Source organism: Phalacrocorax aristotelis, chromosome 5 (assembly GCF_949628215.1).
Source record: "Phalacrocorax aristotelis chromosome 5, bGulAri2.1, whole genome shotgun sequence".
NCBI classification, from domain to species: Eukaryota; Metazoa; Chordata; class Aves; order Suliformes; family Phalacrocoracidae; genus Phalacrocorax; species Phalacrocorax aristotelis.
In genome coordinates, this window is record NC_134280.1 from 24,678,539 (window position 1) to 24,704,700 (window position 26,162).

General features: G+C 35.8%; 1 protein-coding gene across 3 annotated transcripts in view; it reads right to left on the reverse strand.

Moving 5' to 3' along the window:
- Window positions 1–26,162, reverse strand: part of OLA1 (Obg like ATPase 1) — a 107,556-nt gene that overhangs the window by 24,094 nt on the left and 57,300 nt on the right. For all 3 annotated transcript variants that reach the window (XM_075093482.1, XM_075093481.1, XM_075093483.1), the window contains exons 6-7: window positions 17,076–17,156; window positions 16,715–16,812 (exon numbers count right to left, since the gene is read on the reverse strand). In XM_075093482.1, coding sequence (XP_074949583.1) covers window positions 16,715–16,812; window positions 17,076–17,156 — 179 coding nt within the window. The remainder of the gene's footprint in view (window positions 1–16,714; window positions 16,813–17,075; window positions 17,157–26,162) is intronic.

The window sequence follows — 26,162 nt, forward strand, 5'->3', positions numbered from 1 at the left end:
CACAACTATACATTACACATCAGTCAGAAAAAGGATACTACATTTTTAAATGTTTTAATTAAAATAATGTGAAGGATGGAGCTTAGCAGTGGTGAGACGCCTGAACCAGAAATATTTCCCCAGCTCTACAGCAGTTATAAAATATTATGTAATAATCCTTTATAGAGAAAGCACTTACTGAATTTGTGCAAAACTTATATGTTGCAATTTTCAGGAAAGCACCACACTACAAACGCACTTCACTCATTCAGAAGCAACCCAGATTCAGTACTACAGAAGCTGAAGGTACTGCTCAGCGCAATGATTCATAGTTTCCCTAATAGAAAGATTCAGCAGTTTTCAGTTGAGACCTTTATTCCCTCTCTGAACAAATGATGCCTGAAATTTTTATTCTTGTTCTAATGGAATTTCAATGGCCTTCACTGCAAATCTACTGGAAATTTTCGCATATTAAGTGGAAAAAATTAAATGATGTTAACCACATTTTAATGTGATTAAGGCTGACAGGGTCATTATTTCTGCTAATCACTCAGTTTAAAAAGCTCAAACAAAACTTTGTAACAGCCAACGTTTTTTCTATTTTCCTGTATGTCTACTGTAGTTGAGAATTAAAGCCACTACAGAGTAGGAAACACAGTATGTATGTATCATAAAAAGGATATAGCAAGTGTTTTCTGCAATGTGTACATGGATTTCATTATAATTAATCTCATTATTTTAAAAATAAGGGAGGGAAGAATCAATCTTACAATAGATATGCACCTTTACTTCTCTTGTCTTCCTCAATCGAAAGACAAAATAGAACAAGAGAATGAATATATCTTTTCCTCTAGCTCCTACTTACTAGTGAAAAAGAGAAAGTATTTCTGCATGTCTTTACTGTGAACCAAAAGGTATGTGTAATCACTAAAAATAATGTCTTAGAAAGTGTCTGTTGGGCTCTGCAGTACAGAGTTCTGCTTGTTACCATTTAGGTCAGCATAAGCTGGAAAATGGGCATAAAAAAGTGAAACAGAGGCAAGTGACAATGATGAAAAGCAAACAGTATATAGTTTTCAGTGTCTTGTAGTTTCCTCTCATGAAGGATCAATGATAGAACAGAAAATTAAGGGGACTTCTGCTACAGCCACTGGCTCAGCTTGAGAACCACAGCCTTACAAGCCAACCCTGCCCCCTCTTGCTCAAAGGTCCACCACCGGCAGCAGCACCGACTCCTGATGAAGAAACTCCCCAAGATCAGTAATGGAACACAGAAGCCTTGAGGGTGATCGAAGAGGGTGAAAGGACTTAAATTAAAAAACAGCCATAAGTCTGTCTCGTTAGTACTACTAGAGGAGGGGAGATTTTGTTTGTGGGATTTAATTCTTGTTTCCTTCTGGGTGGAAGGGGGCTGTTCAGAGTTTTTGTTTGGCTTGGGTTTCTGGCTTTTTGCAGGATTGGCATTGTCTGTAAAGACCACCACTGTAACGCTTATTGCCTGCTTAATAATTATTACTACCCTCTGTGGATCATCATTTTTTGAGGACCAGTACCTCTCATGCTATGTCATATCTTTCCTCAAAAACACAAAACCTACAGATTATTTAAAAAAAAAAAAAAGGGGGGGGGGGGATGGCATTTCAGCATCCAAATTCATTTTTCTACATAAGCAACTGTGCTAACACTTCAGTTACTTTAGAAGAGAATGAAAGTGCAGAGTGATTCACATAGATCATTCCCATCTGGTTTAATAGATACATTTCAACCTTACTGAATCATTAAAAGTAAAAACTGTATTACAGCAGCTTCTTCAATTATGAAAACCATTTAAAAACACCATTTAAAAACAGTAAACAAGATCATTAACTTCTTAACCTTGAGGTACATGAAATTTATCTGAAAAATATTTTATTTCCCTCCCATTCCTTGGCAAAGTATCAATCACACACAGAGGTATTTTTAGATCTACTTCATGATTACAACAAAAAATGCTGAGAAAAAGACGGTAATTAGTCATATCCAAGTCTTCTCATATCAAACTTTGCCTTCATATCCAAATGTATTGCTAACTCTATTTCAACAGCCAGCAGCTTTTTTTCCTAAAGAACATTTGTTTCCCACCTGAATATTTTCCATAACAAGAAAAAAAAAAGTCCAATTACATTAGATCATTTGCTATCAAGGAACAAACTAGGTTAACTTCAATATCATATTACAGCTATAGTTTGTGATGTTCTCAAAAAGAAACATTATTGGTATTGTTGGACTTTCTAGTTTTAGTGTGAAGCCACGTACTAGTGCATCAACTAACAACCTCACTGAATTCTTGTGCTCATCTAAGAAGGGACCCTGCTGAATGTCCTAATGCATCTTATTGTGAATCTTCAGCAAATAAAACTTCATGTATGAGCTCATGATGTGCTTTGCTGCTGGAAAGTCACAGGCTCTGTGGGAAGCTTTTTATCCTCCCAGCAGTCAGTTCTCTGAGAACATCAGTGCAGCTACTGTAGTTACCTGTAGATTACTTGTATTTTCTCACATCTGTGTCCAGCAATCTAAACCATGATGATAAAGGGTCATTAGGTTTTGAGTGAGGAAGGGGATGGACTAGACAATTTGCTCTGATAAGCTCCTTGTTGTGAGCGCCGGTTTAGAATGTGAAATGCGGGGTTTTGCACATTCTCAACTCAAAGACCAGTGCTCTCAGAGCACCAATTAAAAATCATACTCAGCCCATCTTAAACTACATGAACACATCTTACCTGCTATTTTTACAATTAATAATATTGCAATAAAATAATTCTGCCATGGTAAGAAGGACATCAACTGTCTATTAGCCACAAAAGAATTCTGGTACAATTACTAAGATAACTGCTGTTTGGAGCACAGCAAAGCAATTTTCCACAGTGGGACTTACAGTTCAATTTACCAGTTGGGTAAATATTTTGTGCTCTGTAGTGGTCTACAGAGTTATCAGTTACCTGTAACATTTGAGCAGTGTTACACTTGAAGAAAACTTTCTTCAACCCAAACAGGTGTTTCAGCTTTACCTGTTCCCACGAACACACGTTTTTTTCCAGGCCTGTCCTAAGAACTATTTAAGGCTTTTCAATTAACATTCAATGCAAATTTATGAAAGAGCCAATGGCTCTATTTTCCCATTCCAAGCTACTCACAATGAGGTCTTGTAAATTATAGGCTGCTTGGAAGAGGGATGAAAATAAGTACAATGTCACCTATGAAAGTATGCTAGCCCTCAAGTAACTTGATGAGGTGGTAACAGGCTATTTTTTCCTTACAGGGTACTCTTAATTCAGTAAAATAAAATAAAAAAATAATCACAGGAGTGAGCCAATACTGTCACAAACGGAGAGACATATACCCACAGATGAAAGAAGGCTGCACTTTCATATGCAGCAAAACCAGATTACAACATGAATACAGTATACAGGGAGAATGCTCCACTGACATAGTCAGCGATAGAGCTGTAAGAATCCTTTAAAATACTTATAATGAAGTTTTATGTCAGACTCCAGAGAATGCCATGGTATTATGTTAGGCAATAGACAAATACATGGAAAGACAACAGAGCCATTCAATATTTCTTGGTCAACATACATGTTGTCACAAGAAATTCAGAGGCTTAAGAGTATGAAGAATGTAACTGCACTTCCCTCTTCTCAAAATTCAAGATTAAAATAATTACCATGCAAACACTAACTCATCAGCTTAGATAGTTCAAAAGCGTTTTTCTCCATTGCCCTTGCAGAGATGATGATATCCTGCTATGTTGCTTTTGAGTCCTAATTTCAAGTCAGTGAAGAAAAACAGAAGACTGATATTTTACCAAAAATTAGGTCTATTTCTAAAGTAGAATAATAGTAACAATGAGTGCTCATAATGGATTTTCTACCAAGATTCAAAGACAGCATTTGAAGAGCTTTTTAATTCTATCAGTTACTTTTATTTTATACATATACATCTCCTGGTTCTGACTTTTGCAAGGACTAGCTACATACACCACATTTGCTTTTTTAAATTATTACATGGACTTTAATGAAAATGCAACATTTTGAGAACTAACATTAGCAGTCTGCATCATCAGAGAAAATGAATCCTTAATAATTATTCATACACCAACTAACTGTAAACCCAAATCATTTCAGGAGACCTGAATGTGTCAAGAACTTTGACAATTATGAGTGGAGCCAGGAAACTGTAGCACTGCAGAATTTCTTATGAATTTTTCTAGTTACTTTTTATAAATGCTGTCCTAGATGACAGCTTAATGTGTACCACATGCAATATTTATTCTTCTTCAGTGTCAGACTGTCTAGCCATCCAAGGGAATACAAAGAATGTCACTTATTAGGATAAAAGCACAAGGAAGGTAATCAAGGACATATGTAACATCAGCCAATCATGCCCTATTTCAACATCCTACTCCATTCATAACAGTTCGACAATTATTTGCTTACTGATAACTTGCTTTCAGGCTGTTTGTGTTCCCCATAATGGTGGTTTGCATTTATTTTGCTCTTTAGAATTGGACACTTGCTGTGCCATGCACGTTTGTCAAAACTTTGTATCTTCTGTCAGAAATAGCTTTAGCATATCAAATCATTTCTGTTTGTCAGAAATCACTAATAGAACAATCTAGTTACCTTCTATGTCAATAGGGTACTAACATAACTAGAAATCAGAAACAAAAAGCTGTCACACAACCACACACTACTGCAAGACAGGCAGCTAAAGCCATGTTTCTGATTAACATACTTTGAGCATATAGCTGGATCTTTATGGAAAAACCCAATATAGAAATTAGACTTTGACTGGAACAGAAAAATATTTCAGAAATATACTAAGTACAAAGACATTAGAATTGTTTTTTAAGCTTGAATAACTAAATTCCTTACTAGTCCTTCACATAACTTTACCATATGTTTACATATTTATTTAACCAAATGCCTATATGGAATACTTGCGGACATCTTATCTGCTAATTCCAACCTATCTGATGGAACAAGTTATCAAAAAGCATTAATTCACAAAGACAAGTACAGACAGGCAGATAGAGGGAGCCAAAGACAAACATTTATCCTCCATAAAATAAAATATTATAATAATAACAACAATAACAACAATAATAATAACAACAATAATAATACTAATAATATCCTATGGGAAACTGAACACGCATGCACACACACTTCATTAATCTGAGTATGCTGGGACATATTTTATTAAATAAAAACAGGTATGGATTTAATGAGCCTCTGAAATAAAACATAAGCTGGAAGAACCATCACATGTTTTAGATTGACAACACTGTGCAGGCTTTCAACGTATTAGGTGTAAGACTTTTTTTTTTTTTTTTTTTAAATAAAAGCCATTTGTTTGGATTTAAATACATTTTCACTTCAGAAGTGTAACACTGTGCCAGTGCATAAGAACAAGAGTGAGACTTGATACACAGTGAATCTGATCAATGCACTTTCATTGTTCAACTCAATGAAGTACAAAACCAGCACATGCACTTACTCTTTCAAATATTTATCTTCTAAACATCTCTGCAGGCTTTAGAAACTATTGCCAGAGCACAGTAAATCCCAAACATTATTTTATTCAACTCCTCTACAAATTTACAATAATTAAGGTCAAAAGCATTGGTAATAAAGGATAATAAAATACCCATAATAAATGCCTCATTTGACAGTTCTTCCATGAGACATATATAACCTACGAACTTTCTTTTCCAATTTAAACATAAAGAAGCATCTATTCCTGGTTTCAAAACAAGGATACATAGTTGTATTCGTTTTAAAACTAGTAACTGTCAACATTTGACCACTAGTCATTAGTAGAAATTCAAGTTGTGAAATAAAGTACACTGCCAAAAGTTTAGAAGGTAAGTAATATTTCTCGGGAAAACAAGCAGTTAAATGAAAACATATTTCCAAATACTTAATACATAAAATTGAGCTGTAAATAACCTTAAAATTAAAACTACTGGGGGGGGGGGGGGGGGGGGGGGGGAGAACCACAAATAAAATGCTTCATATTTTCAGAATAATCAATGAAAAATGTGTCTGTTGATTGTGAAATAAAGAATTTACTTCAGAGCAAAAGTAAACTTGAAAAATGGGTGCGAAAGCCACAGCAGCCTATATTTCCAATTGTATAAATGAATTTTCCTCTCAACTATTTTCTACTTACAATAAATACTTTTTTTGACTGGCTGATGTTCCCATTTAGCCCTTATTTGTAGGAAACAGAACAATAATCCATAAAATATTCCCCCAGAGAATGGAGATGCTGCAGACCATTCATGAAGAACAATTTCAACATGAGTATTGTTCTCAGATCCCATAAATATCTCAAATATCAACTGCAGCAAGATAAAGAATGGTAAGTGAAATAAAATTAACTTGATCTATGAGAACTTAGAGATTAATAGAACTCTGTAGCATATGATAGCACGAAATGTTTCAAGATATGACATGATCTTGACAGGCAAGTTCAATAAGCAGAATTTTACAGGTACATACACGTACTTGTTTGCAAATTAGATACACTAATACTGAGTAAAAGACTATGAAAGGAAAGTAAGTTACTAATTTGGACATTGTTTAAGAGATACTATTATAGTGACTGCAATGCCCAATCCAAATTTCCCCATACAGATGTTTTTGCAAAAGCAATACAAGTAATTCTCTTGTTATTTCAGAATAGAAGATAATATTATCAGAGGGTTTTCTGCTTTAAAAATTAATAAAATGAAAGCTCATCTGCCAGCTATTACAACTGTTGATGCTTATTCATTCTGAAAGATACAGGGTTCAATAAATTAATAACTAACTTAATATACAATAACTTAAGAATAAACAACTACTATCAAGAATAATAATCTCTTGCACAATTCTCTATTAGCTTATTTGTAAAGCAAAAAAGGGCAAAAACCCCATTTTAAAAAAGTAAAATAAAATAAAACCAAACACAAAGCAAATCCTACCTTTCTCGGATAAGACCTGCTCATTAATGGGACAAATTCAAGTTATGCTTTGAGCTCATAAACCAAACCATAGCATATGTAGATCAGTGTCTACCCCTCTCTCCCTGTCAAAATTTTCCTGAGGTTCAAATATGCAGAAAAAGGTAACTTGATTCAGCTACAACATACTAGCAGATAGCATTTTAACTGCAATGACAGAGGTGTAACTGGACCTTTGTAACTTGCATCACAGAAGAGATGTAAAATATTTTCTAAGTCAACAATAAACAGAAAAATGCAGCAGAACAGAGCTCATCCTCTCCGAGTAGATTTAGACACTCATTTCCAATCAAGGAATAATCTTTGTCCCTGGGAAATTGAGTTGAGTAGACTATTTCACCTTACTTCCTTCTCTTTCTCTCATCAATACTAGTACATCCAAAAATCACTGTAGTGAAGGTGGCTGTGCTTGTACTATCCATGACACAAAAGAATAAGGAAAAGTGTTCTACTGCTTCATTAGTAATGATGTTTCTCATCTGGAATTTGAAATGTGAAAGGGGTTTTGACACAAACATCTACAGACTTACACGCACAAACTGCTCTACTCTAGAAGAGTATGAGTGAAACTGATACTGAACTACACGTGGCACTTCAGGGTATGGTTTAGGAAGCATAGTAGCGTTGGGTAAACGGTTGGACTTGATGATCCTAGAGGTCTTTTCCAACCTTATTGATTCTATGATTCTGTTTACCATTGGAAGCAGGATTTGAAATGTGCATCTGAGGTAATGATATTGTAGAGAGATGACAGCACCAGTGTGGTGGTTAGTACCCTAGTCTCCCCCAAAATCCCTAAGGACCTGTCAATGGGGTTGCATTGATGATGCTCAGGACTAAGAACCCTGGACTGGAACATACTGTACGCTCCAGAATCTGGCCCTCAATATAAATTATGGATTCTTAAGTTGCTTCCATTAAGACAGACAAGTGAGAAAAACATTGGTTTTCCTTCACTTTTTCCATTTCAGTGTTTAAGACTTCACTGACTCTGAGTATTGTGAAAAAGCGATGCCTGTTTTCCAAAACAGACGCTAGCCTGGATCTAAAAACACAAGCCATAAAAAGCAAGATGAGACACTCTGAAGCTAAAAATCTCATTTTAGAGTATGAAAAAAGTTATCAAGCTACTGAAAATTCCCAAACTGATTCAGTTGCCAGTAAAACTAATATAGGTTGCTTGACTCTAATCTACAATAAGAGGGAAGCATTCTGAAGAAGAATTGATTCAAAGAACTGGAAGTCTGCATTCAGGCAAGCAAGCAGCACATTGCTTAGCCAGCTAAGTCTGTGACCAGAGTGTTCAGTGAAGGACTACAACTACATACAACACACACTTAAATCTCTCCCAGCACATCTGGAAAGCCTTTGAAAAAGAGGACTGACAGAACACAGTTCCTTTGCAGACATCATTCAGGAGATAAATCACTGATAAAATTCCAGAAAAAAAATATGTAATTACTAGACAATATCAATATTTTTATTCGGTTACTTGATTTTAAAGTAGAGAACGTTTCCCAAAAACATTTTGTCTATGATTTCATCAGCACCAACACTTTTACGGAAACAGTAAGGAAAACTGAGGCATAAAGCACAAGATTCCTAAACAGTGGAAAGTAAGCAGCAGAAAATGGAAGCAAGCCCTTTACATACCATACCAGAAAGAAAGAAAGAAAGCAGTTATTTATTAGTCTCTGCTTTCTCCATATCCACTACACAGTAAGAAAATCTATACTCAGGCATATCTCTGCATCTCACATTTGTTTCTGAGCAGTTTCTTCACTTTTAAACAGACTTAAGTTTGAAAACGATGTTGTATCTCATGATACATCCAGAGCCAGGAACATGTTGCACTGCAATGATTTTGCAATGTTTACATACCATTTTTCTGGGCAAAAATTTCACTGATCATGTTATCTATACACCGAATGAAGCACAATTTTGTAATTAATTGATTTGAAATCTACTGCCTAATACTATGTATCTGAAGTAGCATGTGCTTATGAAGGTGACAAAAATTTTTATTGAAAAGTCCCAATTCCAACAAAGGTCAGGAAGAAACAAAGTTTCTAAAATGTTCAGACAGTACATACAAATAAAGATGCCCCTTCTTACTTGTAGAGGTTTGGCTAACTTTATAAGTAGTTACGCTTTTCCTTGTTGAAAGCTAGCATCTATTGCTTTATATTTTGCCTATGAAAATATAAGTGTTTAAATAAAATATCACACAAATTACTTGATTCTCCGAACTGCCACGGCAGATTAAAAGGAAGTATTGTTAGCAGGTAGCAATTCATAAGACTGCACAAGCTGACTATAAAACTGGTGCAGCATCCGAACTCAAAGCTGCGGTTGCTCCACATTACAACTGCACCCACAGAGTCGTGTATAAACAGCTCAGAAATTATAGTTATGGCAGCCAAAAAAAGAAACCAAACCACCGAGAAGAGCACCTGGAGAGAGAAAAAGAAAAGGAACAGAAGATGGGAAGCAAAGTTGAATTGTTCAGAAGGAGGTTTGGTATGACATGCAGCTCGTAAGACAGTGATCATACACACAGCAATGAAGCTGAAAAGTTACTTAGAGCCGCTTTCACTCAGCACAGCCTTACTAATATGAAGTGTTAACACATAGTTCTTTTGCATTACTCTGATAATATAATCAGCTTGATGCACACGGATGCTCTCAAAGAAAACGAGAGGCTTGCCTGGGTAAGGCTGCATTGGGCTGGTGTGGTGGTGCGCTGGCTGTCACGTATCACTCACAACATTGCAGAAACTGTTCTTCATTAGCCTGGTCATCCTGCTCTCTTACAGTCTGCAGCCTTTGACAAGTTGTAAGAATAGCTTGAAGCTACCTTTATCTGCCCAGGACAGGCCTTCCCAAAAACCAGGAGGTTCCCCTCCACCACCACCACCCCCTTTTCACCAGTTTCAAGACTCAATATATCATAAGTAAATTACTGAGGCTTTATTTCCTGACTTCACAACCTACACTTTAGCTATTTATAAGGGCCATGTTGTAAGCAGGTGGACTGAAATTTTTGAAAACAGCTTCACCATACAGCATTGCCCACTTTTAAAACATCCCAGAAACATCATATTTTAAAATTTTACCGCTGTAATGCTTAGGAGCCAAGATTTTATGTTTGGCACAGAGTAAACTCTGTATCAGAGATAAACCAATACCCTTGTGTGAAAGTCCATCCAAATCAGAAATCCATGCCCTCAGTAGCAAAACTGCTCAAATTTAACACTGAAAAATCTCAACAATTTAATCTCTTTCTATAATCCACAGCACACGAATGCAAGCGGAGCACTGGAGTGAAGCTAGAGTTTTCCTGGAAGGTGTTTTTTGTGTCTGGGGCAAGGTTGCACACCAGAGCTGAGAGCAGGGTCCCATCTTCCCCACGCTTAGAGACATGTCCCCAACACCTGCTGTTACCCAAACGATATGCATGCACATTCAAAGAGACGGGGGACTCCAGAGGGGGAGGCAAAGGAAAGCAAAGCAAAGCAGGAAGTCTGGTGAAAGCAATCACGCAGACCAAAGGACTGGACTGGAACTGAGCCAGCAAGAATGGGATGAAATCAGAGAAGAGGGAGAGACAATCTGGCAAAGACGCACAGAGAATATGTCAGCTAGGAAAAGGGTGGGGAAAAAAGTTTGGGACAAACAGAAAGATCGAAAAAGTCACTGGAACTGGTAAGAAAGAAGACTACAAAAAGTCAACTGGCAATGTCAGGCAGAGGTGCTGGAAAGAAAAGAGACTGCCATTAGGTTGATGGATGATAAATTAATTTTACTCACAAATTTAATTGGTATAAGACATAATAAATAAAGAATAACTGTTTATTAAGTAAACAGCGTGCACTATCCCCTATTATGGTAGATAGGTGCTCTATAGAAAACATGCCATCCTCTAGTGAAAAAAACCCTGATCTGTAAGGTACTCTCTCTCAATCAGACACTAAAGGTGCAGCAAAGGAAGCCTAAATTCTGCACCTTATTAGCTTTGAGTATCTGACGTCACAACTTGTGTTGCAAAACTCCATTTGTATACAGATAATACAAATAATCTTTTAATATTTTAAAAAAACATTTCAGTTGTAAGGCAGGGACAAGAAGTGCAACATATTTCTTAAATTTTTATTTTCCAAATGTGTCAGCATAGAAGACAACCTTAAAATCATTAAGCAGCTATGTCAAGAAAACATCTCAACACCACGATGGCATTACAACTTATCATTTAAAGTATTCTACATCAAATGCATTCTCAAACATATTTATAAGACTAAAATTTATCTGCCTAAACATCCATGGCTATGACGTATAGTATATTTAAATACAGACTTAATGTAATCAGAAAATAATGTAACTCAGAAGCTGAAGGTAGTGAAAATCGCATTCTGCCCTCACTCGGGTATCTTGCTACATGACCAATATGTTGATATTTGCAAATAACTGTTTGCTCTAAGTGATATAATTCCGTTTCTCTCTGCACAGCAGTATCCCTCAATGTTAGAAAAGGAATTACTATTAGGTGTTTGGTCCAAATGGGATTTTTTTGTTTGCAAATTTTGCTAAAAACAAAGTTCATCTATTTCAGACTGCATTTGAAAAGGGCTGAAACTTGGACGGTAAAAGGAGATTGTGTTTCTGTGGGACTAACATGGAGATGTTTCACACTTTTATTGAGTCACCATATTTCTAGCTGTAAAAGAGATGGACCTGGCCTGCAGCTGTTCTTTCCCTTATTTTCTGTGAATTTACTTACTAAGGTTCTTAAATATACATATCCTTACACTGCTTGTTAAATCATGGTTTGCGGCAAGGTATGTCATGTTAATATTAACATTTCCATTAATCTTCGTTTCCCTTGGTTTTTAAAATCTCTTTTTGAAAGGTCTCAAACCAAAATGCAGGTAAAATGCTAAGGAATAACTTTGACTCTAATTTTTCTTTTTTACATAGAGATCAAATATTTATTGCTAACCAGTTTAAGAAGAGTGTACAAAAATAGTATCTCCAGGACTTCTCTAAAATCAGACATTTAAGGGTGGAAGGGGAGGTTTGGGAGCATAGGGGGTTTTTGTTGTCGAGTTTCTTTTAAGTTTTCTTTTCCTTTCTTGTTTTTAACAGGCGTACTGAAGCCACGAAAACCTTCTGGATAGCATTTCTTCTCCTATCACCATCCTCTTGCTCTACCAGCACACGACATTGCCTTTCTCTTTTGCTAAGACAGTGAACGCACAACTATTAGATCTATTCTACCACTGGGCATGTACCCACAGAAATATAACCAAGAACACCAAGTCTCCATTTAGAACCAGATCACAACTTTCTTTCCTAAACAGTTTAAAAGTGAAAGACTGAGTGAAGCAGGTTCATTCATACTCAAGCCTACTGAGTCTTCCTTGTACTTTACCCTTGATATTTCTTCATGTCAGATTGCCCCCCACTCCCCCTTTTTTTTTAATATTTGGAACATCTGAAGCAATATGGAAAAGATGAATAGAAAAGGATTATTCACTCTCATACTACAAGATCTAAAGGAGCATCAAATGAAATTATGATGTGGCAGATCCAAAACAAGCATAAGGAAGTACTTCTCCATATAGCACATAGTTAAACTGTGGAAGTCCCTGCTCCAGGATATTGGGATGCCAAAAGTATACTTGGGTTCAAAAGGTCAATGGCTAAATTCATAGACTAAAAATCAGTCAAAAATTAATAACCACAAGTATATCATATCTGGCTTAGTCAGTTCTACAATAGCAGACTGCAAGAAGCTGGATGCATACACTCTGCTTGCTTAATCTGTTCCTGGACATCTGCTAGTGGCCTGTCAGAAACATGATACCAGAAAAGACAGACCTTTAATCTGACCTAATTATGCCTCTTCTAGCTTAAGTACATTAAAAATGCTATAAAAATTAACAGGGAAAAGGTTATTTATTATGACATATATGCCACCTTTCTAAATACACAGGACTAAGGTACTCCAAGAGAAGCACCCTATCCCATCAACACCCAACTTATTTTTGTTAACAGAATGTCTACCACAACATTTTGATAAACAAACCCTTGAAAATAATGTTAACGCACATTTGGATACTCAACAAGTCTGAATTATATTTGAGAAAACGATGTTCAAAAATCTGTATCAAGTCTCAGATGACTTAGTTACAATGCTATAGATATTTTAAAATCTTTAGCAGCATAATCAGCTCTTTAAATTACAGTCCATGCACAGGATGAACACATTTCCTTTTTTAGGGCTGAGAAATTGAGTCAAAAGATCAGTCCATGCAGCTTTGACACATAAAAGTATTCCCAGTGCTCACTGCAAAGAATAAGTCCAAAATACTGAACTGAACAGTACGCTAAACATGATCCACTGCATCCACTCATTAATTAGCTCAAAATATTTCATAATTGGAATCCATATTATGACCCGCTAAAAGCATCCTCTTTAGCAAGACTAAAATGTAAACCTTTAATTAGGTGAAGGGCTGATAAATCTCATGTCCTGGATTTATATGACATCCTGTGACTCGGAAAGCAGTTTTTAACCGAAAATTAACAGGCTTATTTAGAATACTTTCATGGTAAAACTCAAATATATGTATACCATGTTCAGGTACTAGATCCATATACAAACCATTAGGAATTATTAAAAGAAAGGCTTAAGTATTCGTTTAAAGCACAGCAATATATAGTAAGAACAGTTGCAGTGGATTCCCCCATACAACATCATGATTACTGTCATCTGATCATAACACAAGTGAGACTAACACAGCTGCCATGTCAGCTTCTCTTCAGGGGCTAGGTCTTAATCATAAATCAACTGAATGACTAATTCAACATTGTTAAAACCAGCAAGTAACTGCTTGGAGCCATTCCAGTTTTTACATCTTTCAAAAGGTCAATACACCTACTCAAACACACAATAGTCCTATCTTTCACAGTGTTTTCTTCTTTTCCTGGATTGAAAAATAACATGTTAGCACTTAAATGTAAGTGTGTTTTAACTAACAATTAAAATGTTCGTTAATTCTGAAAGAGTGACCCAGGAAAACAAAGACAATTTTAGTTTTCCTCTCTACCCACAGTCAAAAAGCCTCTCCTCTCCTTTGCTGTTTTAAACACTTTTATAGTTGTAAAAGTCTTACAAAAACATTTTACTGCTGAGCGTTTCCTGCATTAACCTTACTTTTATTAAAGTAACATTATGAATTAAGCTCAGAAATAAACTTTTTCAAGTTGAATGGCTAGCCTAAATGCAGCTTGCATTTCAAATATGAACCTCTACCCCCAAAAATAATACCAAAAATCACAAATTAAGTGGCATCTTACAGTAGAATATATGCTAATTATTTACATCTGCCTGCACCACACAAATGACAAAAGCCTACCGTCAGCATCCTTCATAGAAAACATTTATTCTGCTCTTAAATATAAAAGCTGTGTTGCATAAACAGAGGATTTAAAGCTGTGGCAGAGTGGCTGAATGAAAGAAAATGGCAATCTTTCTGGTTCTAGTAGATGCCTTTCCCTATCACACAATGTTTCCCACTCATAAATACATGACAAATACTTCCTCAATCATTTTTTACGAGCAGGGATGCACAGGGGGTAGTCAATGGCTAGCTTGAGGGAAAATAGGAACAGCAGGAGGCAGAAACTGTACTGAAAATGGCTATGTGGTAAATTCTCTTCTGGAACATCACTCAGCTAGCCAGGCTTTGATCTTTCAGCTACAATTACACTCACATCCATGAGATCTGGGTATACTTTTTAAAAACTAAATCATTAATTGCTACAGAAACTGTTAAACCATTTCATTATATGACTCCTCAACTCAAACATCTGATTTTTTACAAATTAAAAATTGCAATTTATACAAAGATTTGCTTTCAATTGGGTTTAACTATGTCATCATCACAACTAGTCTCACAAAAAACATGGGGTGACTGGCGACAGCTAAATCACAGACTGGCGTCTCCTAAGTAGTCTGTCTACCATTAGGGTCTGGGGAATGGTATTTACTGTACAATTAGAGCCAGTGAGCTCTACCTGTAATCATCCAAATACAGGTGCGAGGATCCTTTTTTGGACAGGAAAAACAACTCATGCATTTTCACATAAACTTCCACGTCTGTACTGTTACAGTGAACCTCAGGAAGCCTCAGCATTTGTACTTCAAAAGAATATCACCTGACAATAACAGAGCAAATACTACTATCCTGATTTTAAAGACTTCCTTGGCTAGAACCACTTTTGATGTTTAAACATTCAAAGAAGAAACAAATTAATTTAAAATTATAAAATTTGACCAAATATGGAAAGCTTCCATTATTACATTGGCTATCAAGTTTATTCCAAAGTCTGTGTTTTGGGCTGAGAGGGTTTGCTATTAAATAGGTTAAATTTTGTTCTTTAATACTAACACAAAATGTCTTGGAGTATCAAAAGGACAGTTTTAGTTGCAGTAATTTCACAGAATTTATTCTAATGATTTATTGGAGTTAACCATCTGACATTAATTATTGTTTTGGCTTCCAGTCTATGAATGTTTATTTTTCAGTTTAAAGCCTTCTCACTCTTTGATATCATATGGAAATGAGAATTTTTAATGGAAAATTGAAACCATGTGCATCTAAGTACTTAATGAAGTACAGGGAGAAACAGAGGGTGTACTTTAGGAGAATTCAGATATTCCGCTTTAGATACTTTTGATTTGTTTGGATGAGTTGCACACATATATCTGTTCACAAACATATGTTTATACATCTTCAAACTATCTCACAAGTACAGTGTTTAAAGATCTGAATACTAAGAAAAGGTTTGTTGTTTGGTTAGGTTTTTTTAAAATAAATATACTGCTATAGATTTTGCTACATCGTATACTACTTAACCCATTCCCTCCTCCACAAACCAAGTATTTATCCCATCTAGAGCTTCCAATGACATGCTAAATGCTGTACTTCTCAACAGCGGATTCCCACCATATGTCTACCATGTAGGACTGGATCCTCATCCAGTTCACTGAACATCTGATAGACTGGTTCCAAAACCATCATGTACTTAAGTCATAATATTGATGTCAGGAATACTTGACTAAAACCTGTGCTGTTCATGGCATTAAAGCACATCAAAACAGGCCTGTAAACTGTAAGCAAAGTGCAAGCAGTGGCAAGGAAGCCAGGCATCCAACTGCAAACAGAAGAGTACTGTTAAAATGTGCGATTTTGCCACAGTTTGAAAGATTTCTGTGCAACTCATATAGCTTTAGTCTTCTGGCATTCTATTCATTCCTTTTGAATGAAAAAGATGTTCAGACAATCAGCATTATATAACATGATAAAACCATATGTTTATTTTAATCAGTACTTCTAAACCAAGTCTATTTTCTCCACAGTTAATGGCTTCATGTGAAAACGTAAGGAAGGAAAGCATGTTCTTTCCTATTCTGCACTTTCATTCAGGGTTTCACCACGTGCATTGTACTCAAGCAGCATGTCAATGGGAGCATAACAAGTAACAAAAGTAAAGCATAAGTTTTTATTCCTATTTTAATTAATATCCTTGGTGATCTTAATATGCAAGGAATTACTCACCACCATTGAAAAAATGTGAAATAGAAACATAAATTCAGATATTGAACCTGAACATACTCACCACTTGTTTTTCTTTCTAATGTAGTCTTTTTCAGAGAGGTTAACCAAGTAGATCATTGGTTTTGAAGTAAAAAACAAATGCTTGTTCAAAACATCAATCTAGAAGTAAAAATATAGGAGGAGAATTTTAAAACCAAGTTATACCAACTTGAGTTAATTTTATGACCGTTTTCCTCATGGCATGTCTGAGAAGGCAACAGAATTAAAGTCTAATAGATAGATCACTGAGAAACACAGAATCGGCTGATAAATTTAACATTCAGTACACTATGAATATGAAATCTAAAAAAAGAACTTTAAAAAAAGACAGTAACAGGTAGGAAAATTAGAAGTCAATTTATGGGATAATATTTATAGCCTACCTCTTTGTCATTCCAATCATGATAGAAGCGGACAGCTTTCTTTTCATCTATTACCCATGTCTTGATTTTGCACATTACATCCTACACAAGATCAAGAAAAAAACAAAGTAAAAAACTCAGCTGGATATCAGACCATTCTCTTCCATAAACAAGGCATGTATACATTAAGATTCAAAACATACACACAAATTAAAAATCAGATGATACCTTCTAAAAACAAATTGTTACTCTCCCAGAAAAACAGAAATTGCTGCTTTTAAAAGTCACTAAAGAGCAATATCAATTATGAAAGCAACACAAATCCCACAATTAGGAAGTTAAATACACAATACTGAAGTATCTTCTCTCGCCACCACGAAAATTAGCAGAGCTCATAAAATATATGTAAAAATCAGTACATTTTAGATTGCTTTTCAAACTCAGTAAGAAGCGACATTTCAGCATCCAGCAGGAGAGACCATGTACAATACAAACATGCCATTAAGGAAAGCGAATGGGTGGGGAAAAAACACAGCAAATATCTTTTTTTTTTAAATTGTGAGCAAAAGAAATTGAGCCTATTATTGATGATCCACCCTTCAAGAAATTAATTCAAATGGCCAAAGCCCTTTTTATTCTGCATTAATTTTTCGCCAACACCTTCTCCCTCCCCCCCAAAATGAAACCTGCCAAAGCCTCCATTACACAATGGCAAGAGCCTTGCACTGGTGACCTCCAACCAGCTGCATTCACTTTCAGAACATCTCTCTCGGCAGGAAATCTAAAGGCCTTTTAGTTAGCAAGCTAGTGTGCATTCAGAAGGAGTAACTGCAGGAAGAGCCCAATGTGCTTTGTTTCTCTGGCCTTTCTTCACAGAAAGATTAATCATCTGTGAAATGGAAACGGCAAACAGCAAGTGACACAAACTGAACCCTTCAAGCCTTTCCTCATCAGTTTTGTGGTTGTGAATCTGAAAGCTGCGTGTGGCATGGTTCTCCTTACAGGCAGGTGTTAATAAAAGGCTCTTGGGTCTGAAAGGTCAAACTCGGCTCTTCTAGGAGTAGTACATTTTAGAGTTGCCTATTTTTTGTTGTAGATAATTTATGATCATGCTTTAAATAATGCATTTTTTAGGTTATAATTGACACAACTGAGAATTAAGATCTTTAAAATACAAGGAAACGTTCCCTAAACCGTCAAGCACACACATTTTTTGCGCTTAATGCTATGCGGTTGAAGCACATTTATAAACAACCACAAATAACATCAGTATTTACTACAGTCTTTTCTAGTCTTGCCATTGCTTTAGTGAAAAAACAAAGAAAAAGCTCTTCTAAATCTTCAGATCCTGATTTGAAACCCTCCAGGAACAGGACTCCCCACAGATTTTAACAAGGAAGGGGCAAGCTAAAACTTTTAATGAAATCTGACATGTTCTGCCTAAGAATAATCACTTTTACTCTCCTATAACTGAATTTCACTCATAAATGTTTAAAAGTGGCTAATATAACACCATTTCCTACAAGGAGAAGATCAAAGTGCTATATTACAAATGCATTATGATTAAAAAAGCACTGTGCAGCTTTGCTATTAACTGTTCTTTAAACCCTAAAAGGCTTCCCATAGATCTCACTTGGCACTGCATATACAACCTTTGACAAGTAATGTAGACCATTTTTATTCATTGCCTAAAATTGTAGGCAATTATGTGCGTCACACTGGCCACCTGCAAATTCTGAATGCCTGCTCCAGTTGTCAGAGCAAAAAACTAATGTCGGAGGGGATTAATCTAGGGGGAGAGAGTCCTCTTTAATGGCTCCAGCAGGTGAAATGGCCCAGCTGGTTACTATGATGAGTGGCCAGAACAGCTTATGTAGAGACATGCAACAAGATTACACAGGAAGAGGAAAACAGTGGTACCATCTTATCTTTAACTCTATGCTCTTTTAGTTTATACCGATTAATTAAAAAAAAAAAAAGATAAGGGAAGCAATTCTACCAATAGGTACTTTTCATTTAAGATCTTTATCCTCAGCTTTTTGTTTAAATAGATACATAAAAATCAACACAATCTCCAAGATTCTTGTTCAGCAGTGAAGGAATTCCGATTACACACCAGTTTGGGCTTTAAATTAATTCTGTGGGCACCTACCACATGGCTTGCAGCATTACAGTTCCCCCTCAATAACAAGGCATTACTGCATATAAATTGGAGTCAATAAAAAATTTACAGAAAAAAACATCATAGCACAAGATGTCAAAGCCAATCTTTTAGGCTTAGGCAACAATGAAACGTTTTTTAATCACTCTGCAAGGGTAGGTACATAACACGGGACCTCCAGAAAATTTCATACATCAACGCGGCAAATAAAGTTTACTCTTTCTAAATCCTGTCTAAGCACATAGTTGCCAATTAGAACTTCTCTTCCACGTTCACCTGCTACCTACAGTGACACATCTAAACCCATTTTGGCACAGACCTAATTTTTCATAGTTCTCATTTAGGTACCTGACTTGGTGCTTTTTGCAACCGTTCTAAAGGAGTAATTACATGGCTAACTTCTGCCGGGAAGGCTGACCAACAACTCAATACACTGGGGAGAACTGACAGCTGTATACTTGCAATTCTATTTTGGTTTTACAGAGAAGGTGATAAAGTATTGGAAAACTTATTTTAGATAAAAGGATGGAAACTTATAAGCAAATATGGCATTTATGTCTGAAGCTGGTGAGGCAGTAAGACACAAAGAAAAAAACTGAAATAGTTATTCAGTCAAGTCAAATTTTCTCTGATGGACTATCTGGACAGTCGCACCACACAGAATATATGGCAGACAGTCCAGAAATGAAAAAAAGCGACAGATAACTCAGAGTCCCCTGCATCAACGTCAGTGTCCCATTTAAATGAGATTTAATATGATCCCTTAACAAGAAATTGTTAAATATTAATGGCAATATGAAGAAAGGCAACTATTTCCATATATTTGTTTTTCACTCAGCTGACCCAATACACTAAACAAACACACAAAAAGCAAAAAGCACGTTTTCAGGTTATATCTCATGTGGCACCATTTTTAGTTTTATTAATTGCTTCTGTTTAGGCCTGGTGAAAGAGTATGAGCTGACCTTTTTATCTTCACTATCACTGTAACAGTCATTTAAACACATTTAATCACTGCTCTAGTTAACTCTGAGATGCTTAATAACAGAATACAGAGCAATGATCCACTTTGTTTCATTAGATCAGGCCTCCCCAGTTGCACGCTTCGAGGTCAATCTATCACCAGCAGAATGATCCACTTCTCCTTGTTTGATGAGAGGGGTATTCTTGTTCTGTTTTTCTGCTAGCAACATTATAGTAAGCACCATTTAAAAAGCCACCAAAACCCCCTCCAAAATCCAATTTACTTGCAGTTGTCAAGGCATATGAAATACAGCAAACTTCATGAATAACAAATTCCACTGTTTTAAACATCAGTTAATTTCTGACTATATCCTTGGCAATATATTTACCACATGTGAATACTTGGTATCTTTAGCTATATGCAATATAGTGATTTTAATTTATGTCCTGCTCTCTTTTTTCCAAAGGCAGCAAGTAGTTACCCCACAAATGCTAAGCAGGACTTTAACAATAAGCCCCAACAGTATAAAATACTATAAAGAAATTAATTTAAATTGCATTTAGGAGATTTATCAAGACATGCTCATGAGACACTACTGTGTAGAAAAATGTGCATACATTAATAAACTCTCTGGATGGATGATAGTAGTAATGTGTGCCAATGCCAAATTCTTCGTACAGCATGAGGGACTAAACTGAAGCTTGGAAAACTCACTTGCCTACTTGGCATCAGAGAATTGTGAGTTTTTTGTTGAAAATTAGCAGGGCATGTAATTAACTTCCGCAAATTTAATAAAGAAGTAAGCAGTTGTGAGGATTATCACTTCACACTTCAAAGTGCAAGTGAATTCTCTGTGATCCTGCAGGCAGTGCAAAAGTCTCTGCTACTACAGAGAGTAACTGTGGGTACAGTAGGCTTTCTTCCCCCCACCAAGGGAGATATTTCTGGGAAGTACAGTGTTTCCCAGCACCTTATTTGTTCCTTTCAAAACTTCCAAGATGTAAAAACTCACCAGCTCCCTGTAAACACTTCAAAAGCAGTTAAATACTTTTCATTAAAATGTTTCAAGCGTCCAAAACTATTATTTTTGCTGCTCTGCTCCTCAGAAAAGGTGTAAGGAGGACCTAAAATGTCATCTGTAGCTCTTAGTTAACTCCTCTCATTTAATAGAGAAGTCCAACGGCACAGTATATCAGTAATGAAGGTAGTAGTGTATAATTAATATATTCAGACTTCCCTAAGGAATCTGGCTCAGTGACATAAGGTATTTAATTCCAAAAAACCTGCATACACTAAATGGAGTCAACACCACCTAACCAGTAGGTCTCAGAATGTAACAGCAAATAGAAAATCCAATGAGTGTGTTTCTGATGGCACTCCAAACAAATTATTTGCATTTCGCTACTTATCATCTTTCATCAACAGCCTAGAAAAGACCACGTTAATGACACAGATTCTGAAAATAGTAAATTACTAACAACGTGAATCATGCATGTAGCAACCAGAACTGCTAGACAGATTTAGTGAAAGCAAACAATATTTTTCAATACAACAAATTCAAGTTCATACACTTGCTGGGTGGGGGACAAGGGAGGGTGGATACAGTATTTACCAGGTAGAGGACTTCCCCCTTGCAAGAGTGACTGACAAGACTTGAGGGTTGCATGGACATGAACTGTACTGTAACTAAAAGACTAATACAGCCTTTGAGTATATAAATAGGCTAATGTCCAATGTGAAAAATTCTGCACTTATCTCTGCTGAGATACTGAAAAACTGGAGAAAAATAAGACACTTTGAAAAAGTGTTTATATATGTGCACTTGAATCTTATGCTTTTATTCTTATTGCATTTTAAATATATATAATTAACAAAAAACTCAAACAGTACAAGGTTTTTCACACTAGCATATGGAAATCAAATGGCTGAAAGTTGAATCATGACAAATACAGACTAAAGCTGTGTCTTATTTCTTAACAGTAAAGAGAATTAATCACTGGCACAGCTTATGCAAGTTACAGTAATTTATCTCTAGCTAAAAAAATATTTAAATAAAGGTTAATTTTTTCCCCTGAGAGTTACCTTCTATTTTAACCACAACTGTGAGAATTGAACTGGGGTGGGAGATCAAACTAGATAATAATTAGCATTCCCTCTGGGCTTCAAAATAGTTATGATGGTGTTTCAGATACAGACAGAGAGGTAGAGAGTACTCATAACTAGTTAAACTGTGCTGCACCAAAACCAATTTATTGTGTGCACACCAATTTCCTTGTTAACGCAAGGTGTACTGTGTGCACCATGCCCCCAGTCCTCCCATTCACGGCTTTCCTTGGAAATCTTTTTCAGTTCTATTTAGCACAGCCTCAGCTCTCTGCTTTTCCTGGAGGTTTTCTGGTGATTTTAAAAGGTGCGGCTGAAGTGACAAAGTTAGAATTTATTGTTAAAACAATGTTTAGAAACAGTGGTATTTTTAAAGATAATGAAGAAAAAAATTGCCGTTTAAAAAAAAGGCTAGATCATGTTTTTCAATTGTGTTAAGTGCTTAAATAAGCTGTAGCAGCTGGGTGCAAGAAAGAGAACAAGTCAGGTACTGCATCAAGCGGAGTGACAATGAGCTCCTCTGTGGTACAAAACAATGTCTAATCTCTTACAATTCCCTTGCTCACTGACTTTAATAAAAGTACAATGGGAGAAGTAATGGATTTAGGACAAGTGTATTATCCTTTCTTCTATTCAATACCTTCTAACAGCATTGCTACAAGCTGTACATGATATAAGATTTACTCAGAGCTAGATGCCAATAATGTTTATGAACCACAGCAAGTACTTTCACACAAAACGTCCTACAAGCATTCCAGGCAATGTAATTCATGTCAATAATCCCCAAATTCTCCTGTGTGGGTCATCCTTGTGGGTTCTAAGGCACTAAACATAAAAAGATATAGTCACTTCTAGCTTCTCAAAGAAAAAAGCAGGCAAGAATACAGCAAGCAGCCTGTCTACAAATAATTATTTCTAGCAGTTCAGAAATTCAGAACAGGGAAATTGCACTGAATAGTAAAATGAAACATCTTCCATACAGTTCCACTAAACTTTTCTTACTGCATTAGCCCACAAACACTTTTTTCCAAATAAACCCAAGTGTGAATGCATGTTCCAGGTGTGAATTAAGCCAACTGAAAAAGGTGTCTTTTTCAGAATACAACTATTCATATAGAGTTATTTTGGCATATGTATATACTATTTTGAAATTTTACCATGGCTTGGATCTAGACGTACCCCCACAGACTATTTACAGAAGTAATTACTTTAAGGCACTGTTCAAATCTACACAGGAAAGATCAGCCTTGACAGAAAGTACTTAAGCATTTACTTCTCTTTGTCTATTGATAATACCAAAATAAATCCACATTTGTATTTATATATTATGAACTTTTAAGTCAGGCTTTACTACCAGTTAATTCACAAACATCTGCCATGAATATTTTCCTGTTACATTCAAAATGTTCTCCAGAATGAACTTTAATTTCCTCTAAATACCACATTAAGCACAGTAAATGGTCCACTAAAGATTTTAGGCATAATTGTATGCATTAAGAATAAAAATATTTTCTTGATCCCCTATGATTTAACATTTAAGTTATTAATTGTAACAGCCATTGGCAGGAACTATGTCAACGGTGTACGTGTACGCTGCTCCTTTCCTTCCGTCTCCAGTGGAACAAACTGTCCTCTCAAACTCTCCTCACAAAAGGACACCAAAGAAATTGGGGGGGGTGGGGGGGGGGTGTCTGTGTGTATGATATGACACAAAAACCAAGTCATCACTGTATTTATCTTCAACTTGAAATGAAAGAAAGGTGAAAATCCCAACTGAAATCATTAGTTAAAGGAAATAAGAGTTCATCCATCCGTGAGAACTCTGGTGAGCGCTTGCAGCACGAGGTCAGCAAATTCTGCGTGGCACCATCTCATTCATCAGAATATTGCAGGAAGGAAACATTTTCACCCTGTTTTCATCTAGGATATATTGGTAATGAGAAAAAAATGCATCTACCAGCTCTCTGCTGTTTGTGAAGTATGTCCCACACCATATCAATAAATTTAATTGAACAAAAAAACCCCATCTTTCAAACAGTTAATGAATTACCAGGACAGGACCAAGATATTAAATGGAAGGGAGGAGGAAATAAGAGATTAAAGCTAATCAAAACATCAAACGTCATTAGGAAGATTTTGCTTTACTCCTCATAGTACATACATACCGACAGATACTTACGCTCTATGCCTATGGTCATTATATCTGTTATTAGTTCACTGCCCATCGCAGTAAAAAAAGGAAACTTAATGCCTTTCCTGTAAGCTAAATATGCACTAGACGGTTCTGGTACCATTACATTAGAAAGGAGTCTCTAACTGTTCTTTTCATAATTGCAATTACTTTTGATCCTCCAAAATGTGTTTGATTTGAAAAACTCATTTTAAAATCGACAGACTTTAAAAATGGAATTTAGTTGTCTCCCAAGACTTGTAAAAGCACCCCTTTCAACTGAAAACTGGAAGTTCAAATGCAGTGAACTTTGATCCTGACCTACTGTAAAAGCCGCCTTTCAACTGAAAATTGGAAACTCAACCACTGTGGACATTGATACTGACCTAAAGATTTTGTCTTCATATCACTAACATCAATAATCTGTGTGAACTCAACTATAAATAATGTTTTTGTGGTCTGATATATAAATCACAATACCATTACCACTAAGAATTATTCTGTGCTGGAATTCACGACTTGATGCACTAACAAAGGGCTGAAGGAATAGCTGTGTACTGCAGAGGGTCAATCGCTAAGGACTAGGACTGAATCACACAGGAAGGGTAATGGAAGAGAATCCTGTAATAATGTTCACTTAACTATATTATATTGTATTAACTTGAAGACTTCTGTCTCCGAGACTGAAAATCCCATAATTTAAAAATATATATATTTTTAAAAGTTTTAACATTTGTACATTCTGATCTATAAATTCATACATATTTGAATTTTACTTTGAAATTTCATGCTAACCAAAATGACAGATGAATAACAAGCTAATAATAAAGTTTAACTCAATATCTTTCCCATGTCTCTGCAGATACCAGCACCAGAAAGATTAAAAATGTAAAATCAAAATTACTCTGATTGCGTTCTGAAATTATATTGGCACTGGTTTAATACATACAAATAACAGGGGTATTTTTCTTTTATAATATCTCTTTAGAAGGTTACAGCCAAAATAATATTTAAAGGTATACTGAGTCTGAAAGAATAATACCCTTATAATAAAAGCAGGCAGTAATTTCTAAGAAGGCAGTGAGGACACTTGCAAAACAGACAAAAATATACATCTAACGGAACCTATTCCAAGCCTCTGCCAACATTATATGTTGCTGATTTTGGACCATATTGTGTCATTGATTTTTAAGTAGAACTTGAAAATTATTTCATTGATGGTTTCTTAACAGCAGTTGGCTATTTTATTTCTGCTGACAGGGGATTGAGAAATCAATTCTCTAAGAGACAGGACAAACAGTTAACGCTATATTCAACGGCAAAGCCAGGTCACTGCACAAAGGTGAACTTACCAACTGCCTGCAATGTGGGCTTACGCAAAGGAGAAATTATAATTAACAAGTTAGAACACAGGTGTGAGAAGGTGGGCAAACAAATACCAATCTCAGATTAAAGAACTGTTGACTGATACAGATTGACAATTTTCTTTTTTTCTTCACCTAAACCTTTTCAGACTATCAAGTTACAGTTGTGGAGGCTTACTGATAAAAAGAATCCTCTAGACCAGACTATTCGTATTTATGAAATAAGAAGAATGACTTCTACTTTCAATTAGGTTCCATGAAACACACAGTGAAATCCCCTTTGATGCCAACAATACATTTACACAGGTCACATGGAGATTACAGCCTCTCTGAAATCGGTAATTTT